A 27,628-nucleotide genomic window follows, 5' to 3' on the forward strand; every position below is an offset into this window, starting at 1 on the left:
GGAAGCCAGGGAAACACTCGACCTACTGAACCGTGCTAGACGGGATGTGGGGTATGAGGAAGGCTTGGACTTAGGCAGTAGCACTGGGAATAGACAGGAATAAAAACACCCAAGGAAATCTGGATATGTACAGGTGACCAAGGGGGATAAATGGTCAAGGAAGAGAGGAAAAGTTTCTAAATAAATTCTCAGAAGTAGATTCCTTTCTTTCTCTCCGTTTTCTTCCCCCACCCATCTCTCACTCTTCCTTCCATCTTTCTCTTCCTCCCTCCCTCTGTCTTTCTTTTCTTCTTTTCCTTTCTCTTTTTCTTCATCCATATTCCTCTTCCCTTTTCTTCCTTTCATCTTGTTCTTTTATACAGAATCTCATTCTTTATCTCAGTCTGTCCTAGAAGTCACTATATAGCTCATGATGACCTTGTAGCTCAGTCTGAGTTTATTTCATGGAGATTCTCCTATGTCCTGAGTGCTAGGACTACAAGGACCACCACACCTAGTTCGCTATATTTTTAAGTGTCTATCAAATGGCCTTGCAGTCCCAGACTTTGTTGATAGAAACAATCTAGAAAGGCACTGAAACACAGAGAAAGCAGCATCTGAGATATGCATGGTTTTTAGGGCTCGGCTCATGAAACATACTTTGATTCCCACCAATATGCTGTCTTCTGGAAGTGTTCAGGTAGCCTGCAGAACTGTATTAAAATCCTAGGCAAAATGACTATGTAGTTAGTCACAGCAACACCCTGCTGCCTGAATATAGCTTTTGGTTCAGTAGCACGAAAGGGAGGGTTTACTGAATGGTCAATCTGGCCATCAGACCAGCAAACAAGTAGAATGTTTGAAGTGACCAAGAAAACATTCTATGTTAACCTCAGATTGATGTCATCTGATAGACTCTTCACCTGATCACTTGGGTACACCCTACTTAAAGGTGGGGAATTTACATTTTGCTCATTGCTGTAGCACCGTGTCAGGACAGTCTGCTCCCCAGTAGATGCTCAATAAAGAATCCCAAGTGTGGCCTACCACCATCTCCTCTGTGCTGAGCACAGAGCTAATGGCACTGGAGGGATGGATAATGATCGGTTTCATTGTGCAAAGTATACTAACACAGTAAGTCAATGCTGACACCAGATGTCCAGCAGTATTGAAAGTATGTACCTTTTTCTTTTTTTGAAAAAACAAACTCTAGTGATGATCTAGAACGATTCATGGAAAATCAAGGTGCAGCCAGCCCAGGTGTCCTCATTTTAACGACAAGCCTCAGCAAGCCATTCATGCGACTGGAGAAGTATGTTACTCTCTTGCAAGAGCTGGAGCGACATATGGAGGTAAGGGAAAGCAAGCTTCAGCAAGGTCCTCTGCCCACTGGGGTCCTGTGTACTGCACAAAGCAATGCTCTGCCTCCAAAGCAGCTTTGTTACAAATCCAGAAAACATCTTGGTTTCCAATGCTTCTTGATCTGATCTTCTGTCTTCCCCAGAGACCTCCTAACTTTCCTCTTTATGCAACAAAAGATGATCCCCCTTCTTTCCTGCTGCACAGTTATTGTACCCCGCCTTTTCACTCATCTCTTCCAGGTCTCAGCCCTGTTTGCTTCCCTCAAGACTATGCTCATCGATTGACTTAGGCTTCCTTTTGTCATCTTGTCTGTAGAGCAGTGGTTCCCAGCCTTCCTAATGCTGCGCCCCTTTGTACAGTTCCTCCTGTTGCCTCAACCACAAAATTATTCCATTGCTACTTCATAACTGTAATTTTGCTACTGTTGTGAATTGTAAAATGAGTATGTGATACGCAGGCTATCTGCCATGTGACCCTACGGGAGTCTCAGCCCACAGTTGAGAATTGCTGTTGTAGGTGATGGGCCAGTGGCAATCAGACCTACGAATCTCTATCTTTCTGGTGCATTAACTAGCATTACTGAGATAGGAAAAGCACACCAACATCAGAAAACATAAAGAGCGACCAAAAAAATGAAATATAAAAAATATGTTTGTTGCAGATAGGAACACTGTAGACATTTGCTTTTCTGACCCTGGCATTCCTTATAAACGGGTCCCATACTCCTGTATTATTGGGCATCAGTATGTCTACAGCAAAGTCCGCTCACATTTTTGTTCATGAACTTAAATGTTATTTGTGCAACTACAGTCTTTTCTAAATATTAGGAATTGTGACGAGGTCTGATCATTGAAAATTAAGTACCCAGATCCCATTGTGAGTTTTCAAAGCAGGCACATTGCCTTGAGCTCTTCTTTCCTGATCTTGCATGGGGTGTGGAGGCGTGGGTGGGAAAGACTGTGTTTACCCTAGTTGCTCTTCCTGTGTCTGGAGAAAGGGTTTGAGGTTTTAAAGGGGTTGGTTATCTTTAAAGAAAACGGTTCCATGCTGCGGTGCTTGTTAGCCTTTGTAAAGACTGAAAGCGCCCTCTCTGAGCGAAAAGCTCCTTCTCAGGGCATTTGAAGTGCCCAAAAGTTGGAGGGAGTTGGGAGCTGGTGGGTAAGGACTGCCAGAATGATATTTCAACTGGGGCTTTTGTTGACCCTTTCCGTATGCTAAGCCAGTTCGCCAGGCCCTTTGAGGTTTGCCCTCCCTCCTTATCACAAAAATCCAGAAACTGTCACTTCTCACTGCTGTAGCCGGAACACAGCTAAGCTGAGGAGGAACTCCCAGGCCTACACGCTCCTCCTATCGCCTCCCTCACTGGTTTCTAGCCCAGTCTCCATTTGGTCACATTTGCTTTGACTTCCTTCCGGGAGTGCCACTGTCAGAGGAGTGTACCACTAGGCCAGCGCCATCCAGGGTTCTCATCACTTGTTAGGATAAGTTTTACCCTGGAAGGATGCACACTGACTTTCTGTGAACAATCCTGCCTGTGGCAGGATTCAGGTCTCTAGTTCTGCTACCCTGTTTTCTACCCAAGACTGGATGAGCTGGGTAGAAATGAGCTGGCCTTCTCATTTCTTCCGCTGAGTTCAGGGGTAAGTGTATACATCCCTAGGTGAGAGTGCCTGGCATATCCATCTTCTTCAACATTAGGTACACTATAGGATCAGTGATGTCCCTCCAAGTGACTATATTAATTATTATTTTTAAAACAATTTTTAAATGTAAATATGTTTTACTGCATTCTTTTCTTCCCTCAAGTTTTCTCCCCTTTCCTCCCCATCCAACTTTAAATTCTTTTCCAAAAAACAACTCCCCAAGTCCCCCAAACCTAGAAAACAAAATACAGCAACACCCAAAAAGAACAAAACAAAACCACAAAACTAACCAAATAAAAGCACACAAAACAAACTGTGAAGCCCATTATTTCTTGGTTATGGGAATGAGAAATCTTACCTCAATAATGATACCTATTATGCTGTTACTAAATATATGGTGCATTATAAACTATCTTAAAATCTATTGTGCTTGGCTAAACACTGCTGCTCTACAAGGTGTATGTATATATGTGTATGAATACATTAAAACATTATCTACAATAAATATTCATAATTTTTCTTGTTAATTAAAAAGAAAAGATAATAGTAAACTCAAAGGTTATATGCAAAATAGTCAGTTGTATAATATGATAAGTTAAGAATTAAAAAAAATACCAGAATTTAGGATCTCAGTACTTCCAGTAATTAGGCGATTAAGAAATTTTCCGGGGGCTGGAGAGATAGCTCAGCAGTTAAGAGTAAATCCTAGTTCAGATCCCGGCACCCAAGTCAGCCAGCTCACAAATGCCTGTCACTCCAGTGAGCTCCAGAGGAATCCAAAGCCTCTGGCCTCCTCTACCACCTACACTCACATGCGTATACTCTCTCTCTCTCTCTCTTTCTCTCTCTCTCTTTCTCTCTCTCTCTCTCTACCTCATATGCACACATAATTAAAAATAAAATAATCTTAAAATATAAAAATAAATAAAAATTCTTTTGGTTCATAGTTTCATGAATTTTAATACAGGTGTGGATTCATGTAATCAATCAGCACCATAGTGAAGATATAAGACAATTCCATCACACACACACACACACACACACACGTGCACGCATACACACTTCTGCCTTTTTGTCCTTTTGTGGCCATATGCCCATCCCACCTCATCCAGGGCAGCATCCAGCCTCCTCTAATTCTGTTTTTATTATTTATTTTTAATTACTTCTTTTATTTTTGAGATTATGATATAATTACATCATTTCCTCTTTCCCTCCTCCCTCCAAACCCTCCCGCATACCCCTTCTAGTTCTCTTTCACTCGTGGCCTCTTTTTTCATTAGCGTTGTTACATACATATGTGCATATGCTGATATTGTTTTTCAATGTATTCCTTTGATAGGACACTCATCCGGACCATCAAGACATTCTGAAAGCAATCATAGCATTCAAAGCACTCATGGTAAGTGACACTCTCAGAATGTCATTCTCCATTTGTATACTTTGTTGCTGAAAGAATGTTCTGTGTGTAACAGTTCTTTCTTTCAGCAGAGGTCCTCTGGATGGAACCAATAAGCTCTCAGGACAGTAGTTCCGTGATTGTTACATTTGGTTTTGTTCTCTGCAAATCATGCTTACCTATGAAAGGCTGCCAGACTGAGGGTATAAAGCAATCACATTTGAAAGGCTTGGCCACATTAAGCATTGATGTGTAGGTGGGGGGTTTCCTTTTTTTTCTTTATCTTTACCCCCATTGCTCACCTTAGGTATGTATAACTTGTCATTCTCTGATTGGCATCAATACTGGATTTCACTGTTTATGCCAAAATATGTGAATTCGTTCTTTGCATATGAAAAAAGGAATCCTTCCTAAAAGAAAAAAACACAATGTACTAAAATGTAATTGCTTAGTATAGATTGCTACCCGAGGTAGCTATCATCTTGCATCTTGAGAATCAAGGTTAGCCTGTCTCCTTGAACCCACTGATGTAAAACCTTTGATGCCATTTCAGAAGGGAAAAAAAAAACCTTTATTTTGAGCAATGTGTTAAATTTAGATATATTTGACATTTCTAAAGCCTTCTGTGGGATTTGGACCAATGTTTAGCTTTTGATCCTTGCTAGAAGGTGACTGCATAGCCCTCCTTGGCACTTCACTTTTATTGCTTCTGAAAGGTAAATAACTGAGGTGCCAGCGCTTCAAGGGAAAGCTGAAGATCAGGCGAGGCCTTGGGATAAATTTGCACCTGTTGTCAGGCAAAAGAAGTAAAAAATACCTACAGTCTTACATGGCTCAGCTCAGTAGAACAGTTCACTCAAGCTCATGGGTGGCGCGGCACTTGTTGCAACTTGTATCTGTTTGGTACATTCTTCGTACATGAACACAGAAGACCAGAGGGTCCAGTTCACAGTCAGAGCCTCAGTTACAGAGTGAGTTTGAGGCCAGCCTGGGTTGCACGAAACCCTGTCTGAACAAAGGAGACTAAAATACGCCCCCCTAACAACAAAAAGCAAACGTGCTTCTTGTGTTGTAAAACTTGCTTTGATCGTGGTCATATGTTTACTGCAAATACATATGCCTAAAATCTGTATAATGTATTTATTCCTTAAAGTCTTAGTTAAATGATGCAACAGATTTTTTTTTCCAAAAAGTATTATACATTCATGTGGACAAAATAGCATAATGAACCATTTGCTTAGACTTCAGTTATTCGTTTTGGAATGAGTACTGCTAAATTACTCTAAGATAGCTTTACTCTTCTGAAACAGGTTTTATATCCCTCCATATATTTCGTGTCCCACATAGTATTGGCAGACAGTTTCCTGATTTGAATTTCCAATTTAGTCATCATGAAATCCACTTGGATCTGTTTCCCCCAATCCCTTTAGGAATAAAAATCAGCTTAGTGTTTTGCAAGGCACTGTTGCTCCCTAAACAAAGTCTGGACAGTGCATGTGTTTCATGATAAACTCAGATATGCTGTGACATAAATAAAATTCTTCTTGCCATTCCCTGTTTTTAAAACTCCGAGAGTACTTTCTCTCCATTTTTCTTATCATCAAGTTGATACCTTGTTAGAGAGTGAGCATAGATCATATAAATTATGTAGTAATTACAGCCCTACTTGCCCATGCTAGCAAAGGACTGGTTGCTGTCTTCACTCTACTTGATGGGACTCTGCTCCTTAACTCTCCAGACTCTTCACGGGGAGGGAGCAATAAGCCCCTTCTTACCGCTCGATCTTGATTCCTTGGCAAAATAGAAGCTCTCCTTTCTCTCTATAGCATTGAGAGGTTCAAAGCTGTGTAGTGTATTTGCTTGTCTGGCAAGAGCACGGATGGTCATAGAATTCAGGGTAAGGGATAAAGGGCTTCAAGGAGTCAAAAAACGTACCTTATTTTGAACTTGCTTTGGGTCTGGGAACTTTCCCCATCTGTCTTACCAGAATCACTTTTGCATCTGTAGGGGCAGTGCCAAGACCTGAGAAAGAGAAAACAACTGGAATTGCAGATCCTTTCGGAACCTATTCAGGCATGGGAAGGAGACGATATTAAGAGCCTGGGGAATGTGATCTTCATGTCGCAAGTGATGGTGCAGTACGGAACCTGTGAGGTCAGCCCTCGGCATTGCTTCTCTCGTACTTTCCTTTCCTTTATTTGTTCTTCCGTCAAGGGCAACTGGGGTAGAGGCAGAGGGAATAGAAAACATAGGGTAACTTTGAGGCACATTTAGATGGCAATATCAACCAAGAAGGGTGGCTTATGGGATGCAGAAGATGGCAGCCACAATTTAGACCTGCTGACTTTCACAAGACCCTCGGTATCTATCTGCATGGAGATGCCCTGTGAGCAGCTTTTCATGCACTATGGGAATGTAGGTGGGAGGTCCACATTCAGGACAGATTTTTAGACTCTCTGACAAATGTACCTTTCTAGAAAGTACATATCCAAAGAGAAGCACAGAGGTTGAAGATGAATTATTTCTTTTAGGAAGAGGCCAGGGTAGGAAAGACATATCTTGTCACCTGGTATGATTTATTGGATGTTAGCACTGTCTCCCCTCTCCATAAACACCTTCCTACACTCTCTGAAAGATACATTACTGTGGGTTGGTAAGCAATCTCATTAAAAATGCAGATTCCCTGGGGAAGATTAATGCAGTGAGGGTAACTATTAGTCATTCATATCTTTGGGATAAAATCCTTGGGTGAAAGGAGCAGGGAGCATTGTGGGACTCTGTAGGGATACAAATAGGAGAATAGAAAAGAACTGGGGATTGTAGTGTCACTGAAATTCCTGGAGGAGTAATTGAAAGTGGCCAGCAAGCTTAGTGTTCTGGAAGGTTCAGAGGTCAAGGAGTATGAGGACAAAAAGAAGCCGTCGGATTTTGCTAGAAGGCAGTTATTGATGAGTTTGAGAAAGCTGGGGGGGGGGTGCAGTTAGCGAGGAATCAATGGAGAGAAAATGAGGGCAGCAAGTAATTTGGCAATAAAAATGTCAAGAAATGAGATATTATGAATGAAGAGCCACATGGGGTGAGCAGGGGCCTTAAGACGGCGATGAACATATGTTAAAGGCAAAAGAGGAGGAACTAGTGAAACAGGAAAGGCTGCTGAAGAAGCGCAATGTCTGTGGAGGGGAAATGAGGCAAGAGAAAGATGGGAGAGTTGTTCTAACAGTTCTAAAGGTTCTAAAGGTTCACTCTATTCAAGTGGGAAGGAGATTGAGGAGATAGCTGTGAGAATAATTACGTCAAATGGGTTTTTTGGGGGGGGGTTAAAGACAGGATTTTCTTTGTGTAGCCTTGGTTGCCATAGAACTAGCTCTGCAGACCAGGCTGACCTTAAACTCACAGAGTTACACTTGTCTCTGCCTCAAGATGGACTTTTTGTATCTATTAATTTTGACTCTGTTAAGGGGATCAGAGCGGCCCTATGTGTTAAGTTTAATTTAGTGCAATCAAAACCTGTAGTTGACAATAATGCATTATAATAATCTTAAAAGAGCTAGAAGAGAGAGTTTCTTTTCACTAATAAGCAGTTTATCCGTTGGTTTGTTTATCATGTATGCACATGTGTGCATCGGGCAGAAGACACTGGGAGGGGTTGATTCTCTCCTTCTGCCACATGGGTCCTGGGAATTAAGCTCATGTCTTCAAACCATCCACCAGACCTGCTGTCAGATGAGTCGTGATAGCACCAGCCCACTGGCCCTAGAAAGGACTTCGAGTATGCTTGTCAGGAAGAATTGACAAAAGTTTAAGATAGAAGACACACTAATAACTTGGATTTGGATTATCTGCTGAAAGCAGCTTCACTTAGCTACTATTCGAAGTAAAGTTATATTTTAGTTAAGGGAACTTTGAGACAGAGTTACTTTGTGTCCGGAACTAACAATCATACTGTTCCAGAATCTGTGTGGGTTCTGACCCTCACACACTCCGGGAATAACGTACATACTTTTTTGGCACTTTTGAGTTTTATCTTTTTATTGTTTTATAATCCACTGCCAATGCTCAGGTCAATGACTATGTAAGGCCTGTATTTTTTTATTTCAATAACTTTTTTTTATTTATTTTACACACCAACCAGTTTCTCCTCCCTCCTTCTCTCCTGTCCCCTTCCTCTCCCCATACACAGCTCCCATCCACTCCTCCTCCACCTCCATTCAGAGAGGGCCAGGCCTCCCATGGGCTTGCACAAGGCCTGGCACATCTAGTTGAGGCGGGACTGAGCTACTTCCCTTACATGGAGGCGGGGCCAGGTAATCCAGCATGGGGAACAGGCTACCAAAAGCCAACTAAGTGCCAGGAAGAGGTCCTGCTCTCACTGTTAGAAGCCTTCCTAAGAGACCAAGCTACACGATTGTCACACACATGCAGAGAGCCTAGGTCGGTCCCGTGTAGGCTCCATGACTTTTGGTCCAGCATCCATGAGCTGCCAGGAGCTCAGGTCAGATGTCTCTGTGGGTTCCCCCACCTTGACTCCCCTGGCTGGTACAATCCCTCCTCCCTTTCTTCCGCAAGACTCTTAGAGCTCAGCTTAGCGCTTGTCTGTGGATCTCTGGTAAGGCCTGAGTTTTGAAGCAGTGCTTTCGGGAGGTCCTAACAAAAACGGTTCAATGATTTCCTGTTCATGATTTTTATTCTACTTCAGGAAAAAGAAGAGCGATATTTTATGCTGTTTTCAAATGTCTTGATAATGTTGTCTGCAAGTCCTCGGATGAGTGGCTTTATCTATCAGGTGAGTAGCTCCGAATGAAAGCAATGAGCAGAGGCCAGATGCAAACAGGCTTCCCCTCAGACGTGATATAGGCACCATGGCATTTGGAGCTCAAGCCGGCAAAGGGAAAATGTTCGAAACCTTCCATAATGAAGCTGCTTGTGACAACAGATGTCCTTGAGATCAAAGACCTTTGTCATCACATAATCTTGTCCCGGCTATCTGCTGCTCCGCCTATGAGCTAAGTTTCCAGTTGTGTAAATAGAAATCTAAATCTGTGATTGGATAAATTAGTAACAACCGTTTACAGACCCAAATGGTTACTGCTGAATGCCACAAAGCTGGGACTTGATCCTGTGATTGTCATATTGTAGACATATTATATTATTTGGACTTGTAAGAAGCTGGTCCTTAAATGCCTTAGGGGATGAAACCTCCCTCAGGCTGTTCCCAAAATGTAGACCATTATGCTGTGATTCTCTGTTATATATGGTCCTGGCCATTACTCCCTTTCATAACATGTGGGCCTTTGCTTTTCAGTTCATATAAAAATATGGTCGAAAGCAAACTGTTTGAAATCGTGAGCTTAGGATTTAGGGTGTATTAGCCAAACACATACTTCTCCCTTGCTTTCTTTTCTAATTGAAATCTAGACTAGGGCAGCATTTTCTATTGTCAGACTAGTGAAATATGTCTAGCCATGTGGTTTCTGGGAAGATCAAAAGTATGAGAGAAATATGTACAGTCACAGAATTAATAAGAATATTCTTTCTTCTGCTAGGGAAAAATACCGGTAGCAGGGATGGTGGTGAATAGAGTAGATGAAATTGAAGGGAATGACTGCATATTTGAAATCACAGGTATGTCATTTTCTCCTTTTCATGTAGCTACTTCAGATCCTTTTTGGAAGCAAGTGGAGTTTAAACAAATAAATGCTATTCTTTTCTCCTGTATAGCCCCTAATCAGGTTTGACAGGGATATGGCAAACCCTTTCCACTCCCCAGGACAACTAGAGTAGACTAAGGAAACAATGAAGCTTCTTGTCATTTCATAGCCTCGGCTTTGCCATTACTTTCCATCTTTTCTTGTATCAAAGCTACTTGTGAGAACTGGAGAATAACAAAATGGACCGATCTTCTCCTTCTCTGTCATGTGGTCCATGGTGGCCAAGAAGCCAAAGGGTGGACTTTTGTTTTCAATCTTATCAGCCAATAAGCTGGCAAGGTGTGGTTGTGTTCCAAATAGCCATGAAACTTTCTATACAAATTAAACCCAATATTCAAATTCTCTCTGACATTTTAGGCTATTGTTCCCTTTGCCAGGCCTCTGTGATTTACTTGTACGTGGATGTCACAGTGGGGAAGACAGTGTTAATGTCCCTAGACCTTATCAAACCCTGTATTCAGCACTGAGGAGCCTATAATTTGGTATTATTTTTTAACTGGTTTCAGCTACGTGTTGTTCTATCTTGGACACTGGGAAAACCAGTGTGATAGTCGTAGTCTAGGCTATGGACTAGATGGCCAGTCAGTGCACTTCCGGTTTTAGATTGCAAGTGTGTTTGTTGTGAGGTTTTATGCTGCGTCTAAGATTCTGTAAAGTGGCAGAAATCCAGGACGGTTTTAGAAATAAAAATGAATTTTTTTATTTGCCATATTTACAACTCCTCTGTTCCGAATACTGAAGTTTGAAAGGGTTATTTCATAGAAAGGAAGACTCTGAAAGTAGATGCCCAACTGAAGTACACTTGTGAGTAAGACACAACCTTGTGTTTGGTTTCTAAATGTTCATACTTGGGTGATCCAGGTAACATGATAGAGAGAACTGTGGTCTATTGCAACAATAGCCAGGACTTCCAGGAATGGCTGGAGCAGCTGAACAGACTGACCAGAGGACCAGCCTCTTCCAGCTCATTGTCTAAGACCTCGTCATCATCCTGTAGTGGGCATTCTGTAAGTAGTTCCCTGGGACTCGTCAAGCACTGGGATGAGCAAAGTAGTGGGACTATTGAAGTATTAGGGATTATTATTCAAGTTTTGTCGGACATTGCCTGCTAAAGCCTTCTAAAACTCAGCAGCGAGCATGCCCTTTGACTTTGGGTGGTCTCTGTAGATTTTGAAGTACAGTTAAACCTCACTAATTCTGATTTCTTATCATTGTGAGGCCCATTGAAATTAACAAAGTATTTCAGTTAAATATGTGTGATTTTGGCCAGCAGCAGTCTTAGGTACTCAGCTAACCGCTAGTCAAGTGTCTCCCACCAGAGGACCTTCTAAGAGGATTTAATGATAAACAGGATTTATTTGTTTCATAACTCGCCTTAATCACGTGCCATGCCGAAGCAAGTAGTTCACCTCTCTGAATGCCTAAAATCTTCATGTAATCTCGCGCACACTTTCACATCTGCTCAGTAACCTGCATGAAAGGTAAACACTCAGCATTGACAGCTGAGTTCTCGGAAATCTAGAATCTGTGGAGTTGGAGTTAATGAGATTTTACTGTACTTGCTGGGTTAAATGGAAGCTCTCCTCAGTTGTCTGTTAACGCTCCACCTTGTAATGCCAATATCCCTATTCTGAGTGCTGTGTGTTGTGGTGGTGGAACATAGGCTTTGGCATCAAGTCTGGGTTCAAATCTTGTCTTTGCCATCTTCTAGCCAGTCGCTTCGCTTCTCTGAGCCTGTTGTTGTCTACTCTGATGAAAGAGCCCACTTAAGAATCTAATTGAGTGCCAAACACATCACTGAAACTCGAATGGTTTCTGTTGTCCCACTTTCCTCCCTTATAGAGGAAACATTTCTGCCGTAAATGGAATTGCAGAAAAGAGAGGACAGGATCATGGGACGTCAAGCCCATTTCTAATGTTGTTTAGAAACTGTTAAGTTTTCCGACTGGACAATTTGACTATTCCGTCTTCCCCCTTTGTGTCGGGCTTTGCTGATCCAATGGAGCTATTGCCATTCTCTCACTGCGTGGTACCAGGTCGGGTTCAGATGGCAGATTGCCAGCATCTCATGAGACATTTTCCCAGTCTTTTAGCTCTACTGGACAGCCCCGAGGACCCTTGGAGCCTCCTCAAATTATAAAACCGTGGAGTTTAAGTTGCCTACGACCTGCACCTCCACTTAGACCATCAGCAGCACTAGGTTATAAAGAGGTAATTTTGCTACATATGATATAAAATGCTTCTGACAAGCTAATTTTAGAGCTTATCGCAAATAGTTCAGAGAGAATATTCTAGAATTTATGATAGGATATATTGATATATATACACATACACATGTGTATATATATATATATATATATATATATATATATATATATATACATCAGTCTTGAATTGCTAGATTCAGTGATTGTTTCTTAATTTTCCATTTCCCTGTTCTCCATCTACAGATATTGATGGAACTGAGCAGTTCAAATGTTTCTCTAGTCTATTTCTTAAGTTCCTCGGTTGTCTCTCCACATGGTGACAATAATTCTTTAGATTAGTTAACTATGTACACACGTCTCAAACCAGAAACACTTCATTGAGAGCTGCTTTTCCAACCAAACACCCAGTTCTGCACTCGTAGCATGTTGTTCAATGAAACCCAGTCAGTAAAATGTCATGAGACCAAGCCATGTGTCTCAACTAAGAAAGCAGTGTCTGCTGTAGTGAGAAGAAGAGAAGAATGTGATTAGAGGAATGTCTTTTTATAGAGAGGCTTCTCAGTTTCAGCCTCCCTCACAGGGCATCTGATATTTGCCTCGTGTGCTGCCAAGATCTACCATGACCAGGGTGTCTGTCTGGTCCTTTGCTCTAGAAGGGCAGTCAAGGCGCGGTAGTCTCTAGCTCCCAGAACTACACAAGTGTTACCTTTTCCACCGAGTGAGGTTCCCCCTTACTTATTTCTAATTATTTCTTATTTCAGAGAACATGCTCATTTATTAATAACTGCTCCTAAGGTCTTGTTGTATGAAGCGTAGTTGCTGACAGTTACAATTCTCTGTCCCTTGTGTTTTGATCTTGGAGACTGCTCAGTTTGGAGTGTTTTTTGCTTTGAGCAACCATGCTTCTGCTCCAATTAATTGTTGCCTCCATTTCTCAGAGCGATAAAACAACAATATATAGACACTGGAGGATTTTTTTTAACCCTTTCAACTGGCTGACAGGAGGCATGACTGGAGCATTTTTTTTTTTTAAAAAAAGTAACTTCAGAATTTGGGCAGGAAGTGGTTTCACAGGTTTGCTTTGAAACTGACCTGCAACCATTCATCTCTCTTTGATCACTTAAACCAGGATGTCACTTCATAGTAACCTATTCCCCTTTTTAATAATGGACATGTTGCAACTGTCAGTTACTAAATTCATACCAAGGTGAGCTCTGAAGGGTAAAGTTGGCTTAATCCTTCACATAACTAATACATTAAAACTAAGGCATGATCACTATGTTTCTGCTGGGGAAAGAGAGTTATTAATATATTCTTGCTATGTACTGTGCATTTCGGTGATTTTCCGGCATTTGTAATTCTGCACAGAACTGGATTCTTTGGACTTTTGCATGAGGATATTGCATCTGAAACTAATGTGGGAATTGTGGTGATATTCTCTCCATGTAATTTATGATAACACTAACATTTCAAATGTTGTTTTAGAATTATTGATAAATGGATTTGGTCATTATAACCATCGACCTCTCACGCTCATCTTCTCTTTCTTTACATATTCATTTTAGAGGATGTCTTATATCTTAAAGGTAAGGGTAGAACAGTGACATCGTAATGTTGTTGTGCTGTAAACTTTGATGAATGAAGCTTTCCTTTATGCTTGTTTTGTCCCTTGCTATAATTGGCTAAAATGTGAAGATGCATTCTGACATGTAAGTACTTTCTTCAAAAGCAGGCTTGTGTTTGATACGTGCAAAATGTTACTTTATATATCATGCCTTTAAAATGCTCATTTTCCTATGTTTTTAATGCTGGCTTTTCCTCCTTTTTTTAAAAGCACGTGTAGTTTTTCATGTTTGTCTCTTTTCAAGTCTAAGTGGACCACTGTGGCTAAGTGAAGGCAATTAAATTATTTGTTTTGTATATTTTAAAGTACTAATTATTACTCCTGTATCAGATAGATATATTCATACATACATAGATGATGGGCAACATGTAATTTCAGGATAATACCTTGGGATTCGAAGTGTAAGGCTGTAAGAGTCCAATCTGTTTACTTTCATATTAACATTCATCTGTTTTTTAATTACTAGTTATTCATATGACAAAACCCAGACTCACTGGTTTTCATCTCCACTGGGTACTAATTAAAAGTGTGGCTTTGGCTGTATATAATCCAAAGTTACTTGTCAGAAAATCCTTCATGAAATTCTCCTCTCTGAGAGAATAATGTAGACTCTCCACCTTAATTTTCCCATTCAACTGACAGGAATTCTAGTTTTCTTTGTTGGACTGCGTTAAGCAAAACTTATTCAAATAGTTTTAAACTCTTAGAACAGAGACACATGTTCTGACAGAAGTTACATCTTCAAATCATCCATGGGGAACATCAACCAAGTTAGGAATGCTGGTACTCTTCTGGGGTTGAAATTCCATTACTCTTGCTGCAGATGGTACCCTAAAGGCACTGACCCTCCTGCACAATCTGCATCCTTCTTCATTCTTATTCTCATTCCTATGGCAACTGAGAGTGGAATGTGATTGCCTGTGCTTTGTTGAACCTTTTCAAGTTTATTGAAGCCATTTTTAGTGTGTGTAATCTAAAATTCTGACACTTTCCTAATGGATGCTATCGCGATGAGAGATGCATTCGGACTCATTTTATTGGCTCTATTTTCATTTCTATTTGGGAGAGAATGTTAATTCACAGAGAAACCGTTATCCTTACAGGAATCTAGTAAGAGCCCCAAGACAATGAAGAAGTTTCTTCACAAAAGAAAGACAGAGAGAAAAGCCTCTGAGGAAGACTACGTGATTAGGAAAAGTATGTGTTCCATACGTTTGCCAAGTTATTTATGCGCAAACAAACATGAGAATTTTTAAAAAGCAAAATATTAGAGAAGTTTGTTCTTGGCATCAGCTGTTATAAAAATATACAGAAAATGTGGTTACTTCTAAGACTTCTGAATAAGCTGTCCCCCGCTGCCCTTCCAGATGACTCTGACAGACATTACGGTTTTCCTGCCGCAGGACACTTCACTCCACCTGGTTTAGGCTCCCCAATGGGGCCCATTTGCTATGAACATATTTTTTCCCTTTAAGTTTCTGATGCCTGAGATATTTTCTGAACAAATAAACTAAATGGACTGGAGGACAGAAATCCTTCTGGCAGTCTAGTGTTCAGGGATGTTCTCAGTTGACCCAGGAGTCAGTCTGCTAACAGTCAGAAAAGGTGCTTTATCTAGAGAGTCGATAAAGTCAGTCAAGTGATATGCCTGTATTTGGCTCTAAAATTGTGAACAAGGAGTCAGTGATGCAGCAGCACTGCATGTACCAGCTGCAAGTCTAGCCTGGATCAATCTTTGCTGTGGCTAGGGGCATAGTTCAGTTTACAGAGTACTTGCGTTGCAAGCACAGAGTGCCACATAAGCCAGGCACGGGCGGCATGTGCCTGTAAACCCCACTTGGGAGGTGAAGGTAGGAGCATCAGAAGTTCACGTTTATTCTCAGCCTGGGTTACATGAGACCCTGTCATAATATAATAATATAATGTATTATAAATAATATAATGTCAGATTAAAAGTAAATCTTTGCTGAACTCTAATTCCTGCAACCCCAGCCCTATCCACAACTAACCTCATTAGCAGAGCATTGCCATCTGAGCATTTAAAGACTGAGATGGGGGGGAGAATTAATGATACACTGGCTGGTTGAGAAGATGAGTGGGGTTAATAGGGCAAAGCTCTTAAAGAAGGCAAGCCTTGAAATGTAGTCGCCACGATGGCTTTGGTATACTGGATGAGCGCTAAAGCCAACCCCGAGCCCCAGTGCTGTAATTTTAGCCTTCAAGAGATGACTGATAGAACCCCCACTAATTTAGAGTTCTGAACTTCAGGAGTAGCCTCTGCTCCTGACTACTGACCCCTGAGTTCTCAGAGTTACTAGTGGTATCACTCTTTTGTCCCGGGAGGCTTGAACAGATGTTTGCCTGCCTTTCAGAAACATTGCGAGTCCTTGGCAGTGATGGACACAGCATCATTTTGAGTGTCCGGGGTCATATATCTGTGAGAAGTCATTACTGATTCAATTTGACAGGTACGGCTGCTCTGGAAGAGGACGCTCAGATTCTTAAAGTGATTGAAGCCTACTGCACCAGCGCCAGTTTTCAACAAGGTAATGATGGTTCCAGTAGAATTCCCCACACTGCTTTCACGTATGAACGGGGTTTGTTCTTTGCTGTTCACTGTCTCTAAGGGGGCATAAAAGAGCCTCCGTGCAGCTCGGTTGTAGGGTGTGGAAAAAGCATGTGGCTCAGGGCAGAGCAGAGGCGCAGGGCTAATCTTCCAGATAAGCTGCTTTTAGCTACTGGGGCTTTGTTTACGCACTGGTGCTTTTCACCCAGAGACACGGAGAGATGTAAGAGGAAAAAAGCTGGAGGTGAGAGAAATGAAAACGACTTTTAAAAAAGTCACTCTCTTTTGATCTACCCAGATACCTTCGCCAGCACTAGTTAGGAATTAAAGACCCCAGAGAGTTCCTGTGTCTGCGAACTGATGCTAATCTCATCTTATAGGCAGAATTGGAAAGGAAGTCAAAATACTATCTTTCATCAGCTATGTATTGAAGGGAAGGATGCTTCACCAGACTTGGGTTTCAAAGCTTCTCTGAAAATCTGGAAATGCAGTTGCACACCTGAGGCTCTTCAAAATGTCTAAAGTGTCTCAAGGAGCTGTTAGGTGAATACGTTTTCTTCCAGTTTTCAGGTGATACCCTGAGAGCTAGATGCTACCTTCTGGCGAGTCCTTGTGTCTCTTCCAGTCCAAGTCCCATAGACTATAGATATAGGACACCCTTTAGAAAGTTTCTCATATTTGCATCAGGACCAAATATCCAAGAGTGCTTTATTTTTCACAGCTACTGACCAGCTGCTTACTTGATATGAGAGGGCTTTCTTAGGAGACTGCCTTGACACACTCTTTGAAGGGAGCACATCTCACCAGCTGTCACAAGAGGAGAGCATTTGATGTGGAAATCAATACATTTCACCACGAGCAGGGACAGTAATCTGGCTGTGGTTTCTGACATGCTCAGTTCTTAATAGCAAGTTTTGATGAGCTGGGAGATGAAAGAGAGAAGTTTTTATTGTGGAAGCTAGGGTAAAGGCGGGGATGAGGCGACAACAGAGGAGCATTCCTCAAAGGAAATCCAGCCTTACCTCACCTCTGGGCCACTGGTTTTCCTAGATGTAGAGTCCATCCAAGTACTTAGAGGTGAAAGCTCAGGCGTGTGAGCCAACCTAAAGATACACAGTTTTGTTCCTCCTCCTTACTCTCCCTTGTACTTATGGGAAGTATCTAATGCCATGCTTGACATTCAGATGTAGCCAATGTTAGCATCACCGTGGCCCTCCATTTCACCCCAGTCAAATGTCCTGTTTCCCTAGAACCAACTCATCTTGACTTTCCGTATCCATTTGTCTTCTGCATACTATTTAAACACTTGCGAAGAGCTATTCACTGAACGTGGAGTCATCTCACCTCTGGGAAGACGGGGGTTATCAAATAGAAACAGTGAATGCATGCACCTCCAAAGGATGTTGTTCTAAAACAGAACACACCAGTGACCCAGGCAGACCAAAGATTAAGTTCTTGAGCTCAGAGAGGCAGGCTCTAGACTGAGAAACTACCCGTCCCATCTTCTGCCCAAGGCGGTAGAGAAAGTGTGGGCAGAGAGCAATGAAGAGACCTGAGTTTTGTTGCTGATATGATGATCTCCCAGGTCCGCTCTACCCACAGTCAAGAATAGCTTACTGCCATTCTGCATTTCCCTAGAGGGCTCCAGAAGGAGCGAATGCTGCTTCGGAAGCCCTTTCAGCGTGTCGTAGCCCAGAGTAGCGCTACTCTCGGCCCAGTCTTTACTGAAGTAAAGACTCCCTCACTGATCATGGGACGTGGTGTGCGGCTCCTGGAGGAATGCAGAGATGGGGTGACCAGTGGTCACTTCTTTACTCTGGGGAGGTCTTAGTACATCAGTCCCCCTTCCTGAAGAATATGTGACATCATTTGGCCAGTTAGAGTTTTCCCTATCAGGAAAATTGAAGAGTGGCTTGACTGCCTTCTGAGAGCAGGGGTCTGAAGAAAGCCGCTGCAGCAGCAGGGGAAAGAACTACGGCAGCCTTGGCTAACCACTCCCCACCCCGCTCTGTGCATCGTCACTTCCAGGCACTCGGAAAGATTCTGTCCCACAAGTGCTACTCGCTGAGGAAGAGAAACTCATTATTGAAGAAACCAGAAGTAACGGGCAGACCATCATCGAAGAAAAGTGAGTAGAGAAAGTGATCCCTTGCTTGACATATCTGGGGCCTGCAAGTAGGTCTGGTAGGCTGTCTTAGGGCTTCTATTGCTATGATCAAACACCGTAACCATGAACAGCTGCAGCAAGAACAGTGCTCAGTTAAGCTTACAAGTCTCGGGTCAAATTCCAGCACTGAGGGAAATCAGGACAGGAATTCAAACATCCTGGAGGCAGGAGCCGATGCAGAGGCCATGGAGGGGTGATGCTTACTGGCTTGCTCCTCATAGCTTGCTCAGCCTGCTTTCTTATAGAACTCAGGACCACCAGCCCAGGGATGGCATCACCCACAATGAGCTAGGCCTTTCCACATCACTCACTAATTTACAAAAATGCCCTACAGACTTACCCACAGGCCAATCTAGTTGGGGGCATTTCCTCAATTGAAGCTTCCTCTTCCAAGCTGTGCCAAGTTGACATAAAACTAGCCAGCACACAGATCCTTCCTCAAAGTGCCCTTCTTTCTCTTCCCTCTTCCTTCTTCTTCTTACTCCTCCTCTCCTTCTTGTCCCCATCCTTCTCTTCCTCTCTCTCCACAAAAAGGGCCTTCTCTGCTGAGCATACAGTTGGGAGCCTCAAGAGGGCAGGAGGAAAGGCAACAGAAATGGAGGTCTAGAAGCCTCCTGCTTCCCTGTGGAGTAAGCAGCTTCCCAGTACTGGAGATCTCCAATCCACATGGTGTATCTGGAGGTACCCAGGAAGGCCTTAGCTGGCATCCTCCTGCCCAAAGCATTGCTGCTCACACCTTTCCAGTCAGGGGCCACGTTTCTCACAGCTGATCTCTTGTAAAGTCCTAAAACAATCTGGTGAAGAAGGCATCACTTGCAAAGATGAAAAAAAAAATAAGGTTCTCGGGAACTATGCCTACGGCCCTCCTTTCCCAATTATGAGTGTGACTTACATGGAGGTGCGGTCAGCTTAAATACCTCCCAGCTCATTAAGAAGCACGAAGTGGCCAAGAACTCCCTCCTGTATGCTTGAGTCATTTGTGAGGTCAGGGCTGAATTTGCATTGGCTGCACCTCTCCCAGTGCTTGCCATTGTGGATGGGTTTTCACATATGCTGTACAGGTAAAGCGCTTGGGTTCAAGACAACAGACCAAAGTCCCAGCTCTGCTCTGTTTGCTATGTATCGCCAGTGTCGTCCTGGGCCAGTTCTTCCAGCTCTCCACATTTGTTCTGTAAAATATTTTCAGAGCTGTCGAGTAATCAAATAAAGTAGTTATAAAGGTTGGCACTCAAAAATTAATAGCAGGTATACTAATTACTAATTATTGTTATTAAGAACATCATTGTTGCCGGGCGGTGGTGGCGCACGCCTTTAATCCCAGCACTTGGGAGGCAGAGGCAGGCGGATCTCTGGGAGTTCGAGACCAGCCTGGTCTACAAGAGCTAGTTCCAGGACAGGCTCCAAAACCACAGAGAAACCCTGTCTCAAAAACAAAACAAAACAAAACAACAAAAAAAAAGAACATCATTGTTGATACAGTAATCATCATAGCCTGGTGAAGGCTTCAAGGAAGGTAGTACTGTCTCCATTTTACATGTAAAGAAAGCAATGGCTAAGACGAAATGAGAAGGAAACTGATTATATAAGAGCAGAGTAATAGTAAGAGGCAGGATCAAAACTAGGGCCTGGAGAGACGGCTCAGCAGTTATGAGCACTGACTGATCTTTAGGAGGGTCCAGTTTAGTTCCCAAGGCCCATGCTGAGCAGCTCACAACTGCTTGGGACTCCAGCTCCGGGGAAACTCGTTTCCTCTTCTGTCCTCCTTGAGGGTCTGCATTCACATGCACGTGAACACATACATCAACAATGAAAGTTAAATGTAAAACACCCTCATCTAAAACCTAGATCTTTAAATTCCTTAATGAGAAACAGTTGGAGGTAAAAAAAATTCCCACGGCTATCCAGGAAACTTTATCATTTTAAAACTTTGTTATTTTTAATGTCCTGAGTCTCTGTCATGTGGGGTTAGTGAAACGGGAAGGATAATACCATAACATGGCTATCGCAGCGCACCCAGGGTTTTCTGATCCCACTCGTTATATAGTAAGTACTATTTGCTCCTACTGTAAAGCGACAGCCATCAAACCTTAGGATGGGAATCTTAAAAAGTTGAACTCACGGGATCAGAGAGTGGAGCAATGGTTTCCAGAGGCTTGGTGGGGGGGGGGGGAAATAGGTGATGTGCGTAAAAGAAACCTACAAAGTTTAATTATATAAGATGAGAAGTAGGTTTTAGTCTATCGAATAAATATGCAGCCTAATGACTAAAGTTGACAATAATGCCTTTTATTCTTAACATTGACTAAGAACATAGATCTCCAGTGCTCTCAAAAGACACACCACAAACAGTAGACACAACCACATCTGGTGAGGGCCATGTTAATAGCTTCATTTGGGGCAACATTTCATAAGACAAACTCCTCAAAGCATCATGTTGTATACTTTAAATGTGTACAGTTTTTATTTGTCAGTTATACCCTCAAATTGAAAAAAAAAGATAAATTTTATGGCTGTTACCTGTTGTTTTCTGGCCACTCAAGCTGGAGCTGCGTGGGGAAGGAAATGCGTAGTATAGAAACGGCACTGTAGCATGGTGTTGAAATGCGCATGTGTGACGAGAGCTTTTATCTGATGAAGAGAAAGACTGTACATCAGTCAGGCAGGGATAGTCCCCATCAGCTACAAACCCCACTGATACCCATAGCTGTACATATGTAGAGTTATGGCTTGCTCATTTATCAGCACTTCGGTACCAGCCATTCATCTCTGAATTTTCTCTGTATGTTTTAGGAGCCTTGTTGATACTGTGTATGCCTTGAAGGATGAGGTCAAAGAACTGAAGCAGGTAATGCATCACTAAAGTTAGCTTCTCAGGTAGCAGAATCACTCTGGCTTCTTGGCCACCCACTGGGAACTGGTGTCAGGTAGAGTCCAGGAGCAAGGTACTGGGGTAGAACTTATATGATATAAGCCCAACTTACATCAGTTGGGCTTTATTTCTTTAATCACGTGACTTTGATATGTGCAGCAAGACTCCCCTTTGTAGATACTACTTTCTCATTCCCTCACATCTTAAAAACATGTAAGCAAGCCCAGGTGTGGGGGTACCTGCCTGTAATCCTAGCCACCAGGAAGGTTGAGGCAAGAAGGTCGCAGATTTGCTAACCTGGGCTGCAAAGCAAGATCTTGTCCTGGAAAAGTCAACAAAGGAATGGAGCAATGAAGGAGAGGTGTGAAGAGGGAAAGGAGAGCTGTCTTGGGTGGTTGATGAATTTGCTGATGATGGGGTCCTAGGCTCCATCACTCCACCTATGCGATGAGACTGACGGTACCTGTGGCAAGGGGGAGGATAAGGAAGAGGAGAGTCTAGAGCCTGCAGGAGCACTTGTGGAGTTCTGAGCAAATTTGGGATAGGGCACGGCAAAGTCCTGAAGTGAGGTGGAACAATGATGCCGTGAGAAGTAAAGCAAATGGAAAGAGACATGCTAGAGCTGGAATTTACAGTACATGATGGCACAGTGCTGGAGTGAAGAGAGGAGACATTAGAGAAACTTCGCCCCTGGGTGTCTGACTTTCTATAGTGGGAATCCTTTTAGAGATTCAGAAGCTCTAGAAGAGGTTTGGATTGATGGGGGGGGGGGTGATACTAAGTGTCCTTTAGAACACAGTAAGTTAAAGGGCTCATAATCTCCAGATCGACCAGCCACACTGGCATCGTCCTGTAAGTTTGGTACTCAGAAGATGAAACTGGCGCCAGAGATATTTGGGAAGCCCCTTAATACACACTTGCACTGATAGAGAAGTGACCCTAGGTGAAAAAGTGTGGAACCAGGGCAGATCCAGTCTTAGGGAACTCTTGTATTTAAGTGAGGAGTGTAGGAGGGTGTTCACTCATAGGCAGAAAAATCAAGACACAGCCTGGTCTCAGAATAAGTAGTCAGAGGGAAGGATGCCATCAGGAGGAGGAGAAGGAGGAAGAGGGGGAGAAGGCGAAGGAGGAGGCAGAGGAGGAGAAAGAAGAGACGGAGGAGGAGGAGAAGCCATGGGAAAGTCTGTCTCGGCTCAGGGATCAACAACTCCTTTCCCTTCTAGGAGAATAAGAGAATGAAGCAATGCCTAGAAGAAGAACTGAAGTCGAGGAAGGACCTAGAAAAACTGGTCCGGAAGCTGTTGAAGCAAACCGATGAGTGCATTCGAGCTGAAACCAGCAGCAAGACCTCAGTTCTCCCATAACCGTCACTGTGCAGCTGAGCACTCATTGAAATAGCCAGCTGAATTTGACTGTGCCCTTCAGCTTTTTCTTTGTGTTTCTCTCTCCCTCTCCCTCTCTCCCTCCCTCTCTCTCTCTCTCTCTCTCTCTCTCTCTCTCTCTCTCTCTCTCTCTCTCTCTCTCTCTCTCTCTCTGCTTGAGTGTTTGTTACTTGGTTATCAGTTGATTGATATTTGTTTTAACAGGGGAAGCAACCTGGGGTGGTGATAAAGTGGCCCCAATACTTTGCTATGCCCAACAGTCCTTTACTACCTAATTCGCTGAAGGCAAAGCTTCCCAGGCTACGTCTAGAGTAGGTGACAGTGAAGGCCTTTGCCCAATGCTCCAGCTGTACTTTTCTGGATTGTCACATGGCTCCCTTCCATACTTTAACAATCATTGCCCTGCGTTGTCTGTTAAGACCAAGAACAGTGTAGGATCCTCATTCCCTTTACGCTGGTGTACATTTCAATCAGTGGGATAGGAACTCCAACTGTCCATCAGCAAACTGCTTCCGGCAATCCCCCCTTAGCAGCAGGGCAGAGCAGCTATTCCTAGTGCACCGTAGCTTGACAGCCCAGCCTTCCGCCTCTACGTAAGTTTTCTACCTCCCCACTCCACCCCTGTGCTTTTAGGCAGCCATACCCAGTGGTGTGTAAACTAGTGCGGGCGCGCTTTGCTTATTTTGTCAGCTACAACAAGCAGCGACTTTACCTTGACTACTCATACTACAACCTTTTCCTCTTTCTAAACCTGGGTGACAAAGACGCCATGTACACACCTTCCACCCTGTCTTATCGAGCCCTGGTTTCTGCAGTGAAGCTGATTGTCTGAAACTAGTTTTCTCAAGTTGGGCATAATGCTGAACCATTGGCTTTGTAAGTAGTCCAGAAAGCTGAACTATGAGAAAGCAGATTTAGAAGAGAGCCCCAGAAGAAGATTGTACACCTAAATTCAACACAAGTCAAAATGGTCCAAGGAGACAGGATGGGGTAGAGCAGAACTTGTCCACCTCCTCAGATGGCAGGGCAACTTGACCAGGTGGCGAAGTCACTTTAAAGAGAGACTGAAAGCCAACAAAGTCTTCTATGTATGTGTGGTGCATGCCTGTAAGTGCTGTTTCAAAACCAAACTCGAGGCCTAATTTCTTGTTGAGTTCTTTGCTTTCTGGAATGGAGGCTCTCACAGTTTCCATGATTTCATGGTACAGGGCATTATCTCCTGCTACATGAACAGCAGTATAGCATCCACAGGAAATGGAGAATTCCTGAAGTCCACCCTCAGATGCTTGTACACACAGCCGTCTTCGGCAGCGTGAGTGAGGGTTTCTAAGAATGACTGGCCTGTTTCTAAGCCCTGCGATTTCTATGAGACATCTTTCATGTAAAAATTTAAAATATGAAACAGTAGCAATCCAGATGTTCACATGTGTTTTGTCTGTGTTTAGTCAATAGTTTGCAAACCATGTGCACATTTTAAACTTTAGTGATTACCAATAATTTAGCTGATTGCTTAGGACATTGAAAGGTATCTAAAAGGATGTGTACATATGCATGTTTGGGGACTTCGCCCTTCCGAGGAGAGGCCCTTGGTACTTGGGATAACGAAACTTGTGCAGTGGGCTGCCCGCGCTTACACACTAAATAATATAAAGGAAATGAAGCCATGTTAACCTGACAGCTGTGTCTCAGTAGTTGTGTTGTTTACAATACTCTATAAATGGGTTCCTGTTCCTCTGTAATTAAACTGCTGCCCTTAGAGGCCTTTCAGTTTCTTCTCTGTCATGTCCCTTCTTACAGGAGCTCAGATTTTCTAAACTTGTTTTTATTTTAAAGACTTTTAAAATGGAACATTTTCAATAAACAAGAATAAACAATGCTTTATAAATAAGACCAATAGTTTATTTTTTTTCTGCCAGTTGATGTTTAGGAAGGTAGTTTTTAAGTGTCACTTTCAGGTGACAAATGCAAATTGTATATTGGTGACAACGATGTAAGCTTTCAATCCATACATGCATCATACTATCTATGGTCAGGGCTAATTTAACATATCATTTATCACCTCACACATTGCCATATATGTACTGGGAACACTTAAAATCCTTGCTTTTTAACTCTTTGAAATATACAAATAGTATTAACTATAGTTACTGTATTATGCACAGATAAATTCTTCCTGTTTTACTGAAACTTTGTCTACTTTGATCAAAACAATGTCCTCTCTCTTTCCCCACCCAGGCCTAGTCAGCCCCTATTTTACCCTCTACTGGTGTGTGGGGTTCTTCTGTATATGTGTTGCTTTTATTGGTTAATGAATAAAAAAGCTGGCTTGACCTATGATAGGGCAGAATAGAGCTAGGTGGGGAAAACTAAACTGAATGCTGGGAGAAAGAAGGCAGAGTCACAAAGACACTATGGAGCCACCAGAGGAGAAAGATGCAAGCCAAAAGCTGGAACCTTGCCAGTAGGCCACAAGCCTCATGGTAAAATATAAAATAATAGAAATGGGTTAATTTAAGATAAGAGTGAGCTAGAAATATGCATGAGCGAATAGGCCAAGCAGTGTTGTAATTAATACAGTTTCTGTGTGATTATTTCTGGTCTGGGCAGCCGGGAACAAACAAGCAGCTTCTTTAGAACACTCTACTTCTGTGAGTTCCTGTTTTTATATTCCATATATGAGACTGAGATGCACAGTGTTCGTCTTTATAAATAAGTCTGGTTTATTCCATCTAGCACAATTCCTTCCAGGTTCATAATGCTGTTACAAATTAGTTTCTTCTTTTTGAGGGCAAAGTGGTATTCCATTGTCTGTATATCTACCACATTTTTATCTATTTATCTACTCATATATTCTTACCTTAATTCATTCTATCTATCTATCTATCTATCTATCTATCTATCTATCTATCTATCTTGAGTCAAGGCCTCACTGTGTAATCATGGCTAGCCTGAAACTCAGTATATATACTAAGCTGTTCTCGAACTCACAGAGATCTGTTTGTCTCTGGCTCTGAGTACTGGGATTAAAGGGAGTGTAGCACAAATAATAAAAACCCAGAGACAGATATTGGGGTTCAACTTGGAAATCAGAAGAGGAAAGCCCCCAAGCCACTAGAGAGCTCTTACCTCTATGAAATCTTCAGACTGAAAGAGAGCAAGTTCCTGTCTCATCCCACCTTATATTCCTCTCTAGTGCTGGGATTAAAGGTGTGTGCAGCCACTGCCTGGCCTGTATGGCTGACTAGTGTGACTGCTTTATGCTAACCTTTGGACAAGCTTTACTTATTAAAGTACAGATGAACTATCACTACAAGGGTGTACAGCATCATGACCAGTTGTAGGTTATTCTAGATCTTGACACAGTGAACAGTACTGCATTGGGTATGGGAATGCAGATAGGTCTTCAACATAGTGATTGCCTTTCTTTTAGAAACGGTGAAGAGTAGGTTGAGGTTGGAAATTTTAGCTAGTCCATTCTCATCAGCCTTCCCTCAACCTCCCCTTTCCACTTAAGGTTCTATTTTACAGTGTGATAACCGTGTAAAGTAGTGAGCAAATGTCACCTACTGGTGACAGAGAACTTCCCTTAACTTCTCTATCTTTCATCTTCTGGCCTCAGCTTACAAACCACTTGAAGTGCATCTCACAAATTTCCTTCCAACATTAAGAAAGATACCATCATTTTCCTATCCATGTACTCATTCCTTTTTGTGTTTTACAACAGTTTGTCAATCTGTGATATTTTCACCCATGATCTCTGGTGTCAGCAGTCAGGATGAAAAGTGTTTGAGTTGGGGGCTGGGGAGGTTAACTCAGTCGATGCCATGAAAGCAGGGGACTCTGAGCTAGATCACCAGAGCACATGTAAAAGTGGTGATACGGTGGCATGTACCTATAACCCCAGAACTGAAATGGCAGACAGGTAGCTTCTTGGGGCTCACTGGCCAGCCAGCCTAGCCTGCTCGCTGAGTTACAGGCTAGTGAGAGACTACCTCTCTAAGGTGGGGCTGGAGAGATGGCTAAGCCAGTAAAGGTGCCGGCCATGAAGGCTTAGCAGCTTGAGTTCAATCCCCAGAACACACATAAAGGTGGAAGAAGAGAACCAACTCCACAAAGTTGTCCTCTAATGTCTCCATACATGTGATGCCGCATGTGCATGCCCTACCTTCATAAATGTGAAGGAAAAATGTAATTTATGTGCTAGAAATGCTGAAGCATGAATGAACAGTCTATATACAGTGGTTCTGTTGAACTTGTCCATATGGCCTAACTTGAGGACGACTGATCAGGTCTCTTCCTCAAGAGGGCACCAGATCTCATTACAGATGTCTGTGAGTCACCATGTGGTTGCTGGGAATTGGGAAGAGCAGGCATTGCTCTTAACCACTGAGTCATCTCTCCAGCTCATCATAAATGTACACATAGCATAATAATAAAAATAAAGTTTAAAAAACTCCAAAAGGTGGATGAGTCCTGTGTAATGGTCCTGATGTTAGCCTATGCCCTATATACACAGAAGGAGGGAGGAGAGAAGAAAGATGAACTGGATACTGTTTGCTGCTCCACACTGTCTATTCCTATTCCCACATTTCCCCCGAAAACGTAAGAGCTAACATATATTTTTCCAAAGTCTCACAGCAAGGGTTCTGGATATGATGAAGGTGCACATACATTTCCAGTTATGCTAAGAATGTGGGGTGGAAAACTTAGACAAAGTCTGTCTTC

General features: G+C 42.6%; 1 protein-coding gene across 7 annotated transcripts in view; it reads left to right on the forward strand.

Annotated features, from left to right (window-relative positions):
• The window catches only part of Arhgef6 (Rac/Cdc42 guanine nucleotide exchange factor 6), a 119,054-nt gene extending 94,242 nt beyond the window's left edge, over positions 1–24,812 (forward strand). For 4 of the 7 annotated variants that reach the window (XM_057759278.1, XM_057759283.1, XM_057759284.1 and 1 more), the window contains 13 exons: positions 1,193–1,331; positions 4,324–4,383; positions 6,388–6,534; positions 9,077–9,163; positions 9,924–10,002; positions 10,950–11,095; positions 12,174–12,299; positions 13,861–13,881; positions 15,023–15,116; positions 16,388–16,465; positions 18,514–18,613; positions 21,443–21,497; positions 22,745–24,812. In XM_057759278.1, coding sequence (XP_057615261.1) covers positions 1,193–1,331; positions 4,324–4,383; positions 6,388–6,534; positions 9,077–9,163; positions 9,924–10,002; positions 10,950–11,095; positions 12,174–12,299; positions 13,861–13,881; positions 15,023–15,116; positions 16,388–16,465; positions 18,514–18,613; positions 21,443–21,497; positions 22,745–22,885 — 1,273 coding nt within the window. In that variant the 3' untranslated portion in view covers positions 22,886–24,812. The remainder of the gene's footprint in view (positions 1–1,192; positions 1,332–4,323; positions 4,384–6,387; positions 6,535–9,076; positions 9,164–9,923; positions 10,003–10,949; positions 11,096–12,173; positions 12,300–13,860; positions 13,882–15,022; positions 15,117–16,387; positions 16,466–18,513; positions 18,614–21,442; positions 21,498–22,744) is intronic. The other 3 variants (XM_057759279.1, XM_057759281.1, XM_057759282.1) reach the window with 3 other exon arrangements.
• The last annotated feature ends 2,816 nt before the right edge of the window (positions 24,813–27,628 follow it).

This window comes from Chionomys nivalis, chromosome X (genome assembly GCF_950005125.1).
Source record: "Chionomys nivalis chromosome X, mChiNiv1.1, whole genome shotgun sequence".
Classification (NCBI taxonomy): domain Eukaryota; kingdom Metazoa; phylum Chordata; class Mammalia; order Rodentia; family Cricetidae; genus Chionomys; species Chionomys nivalis.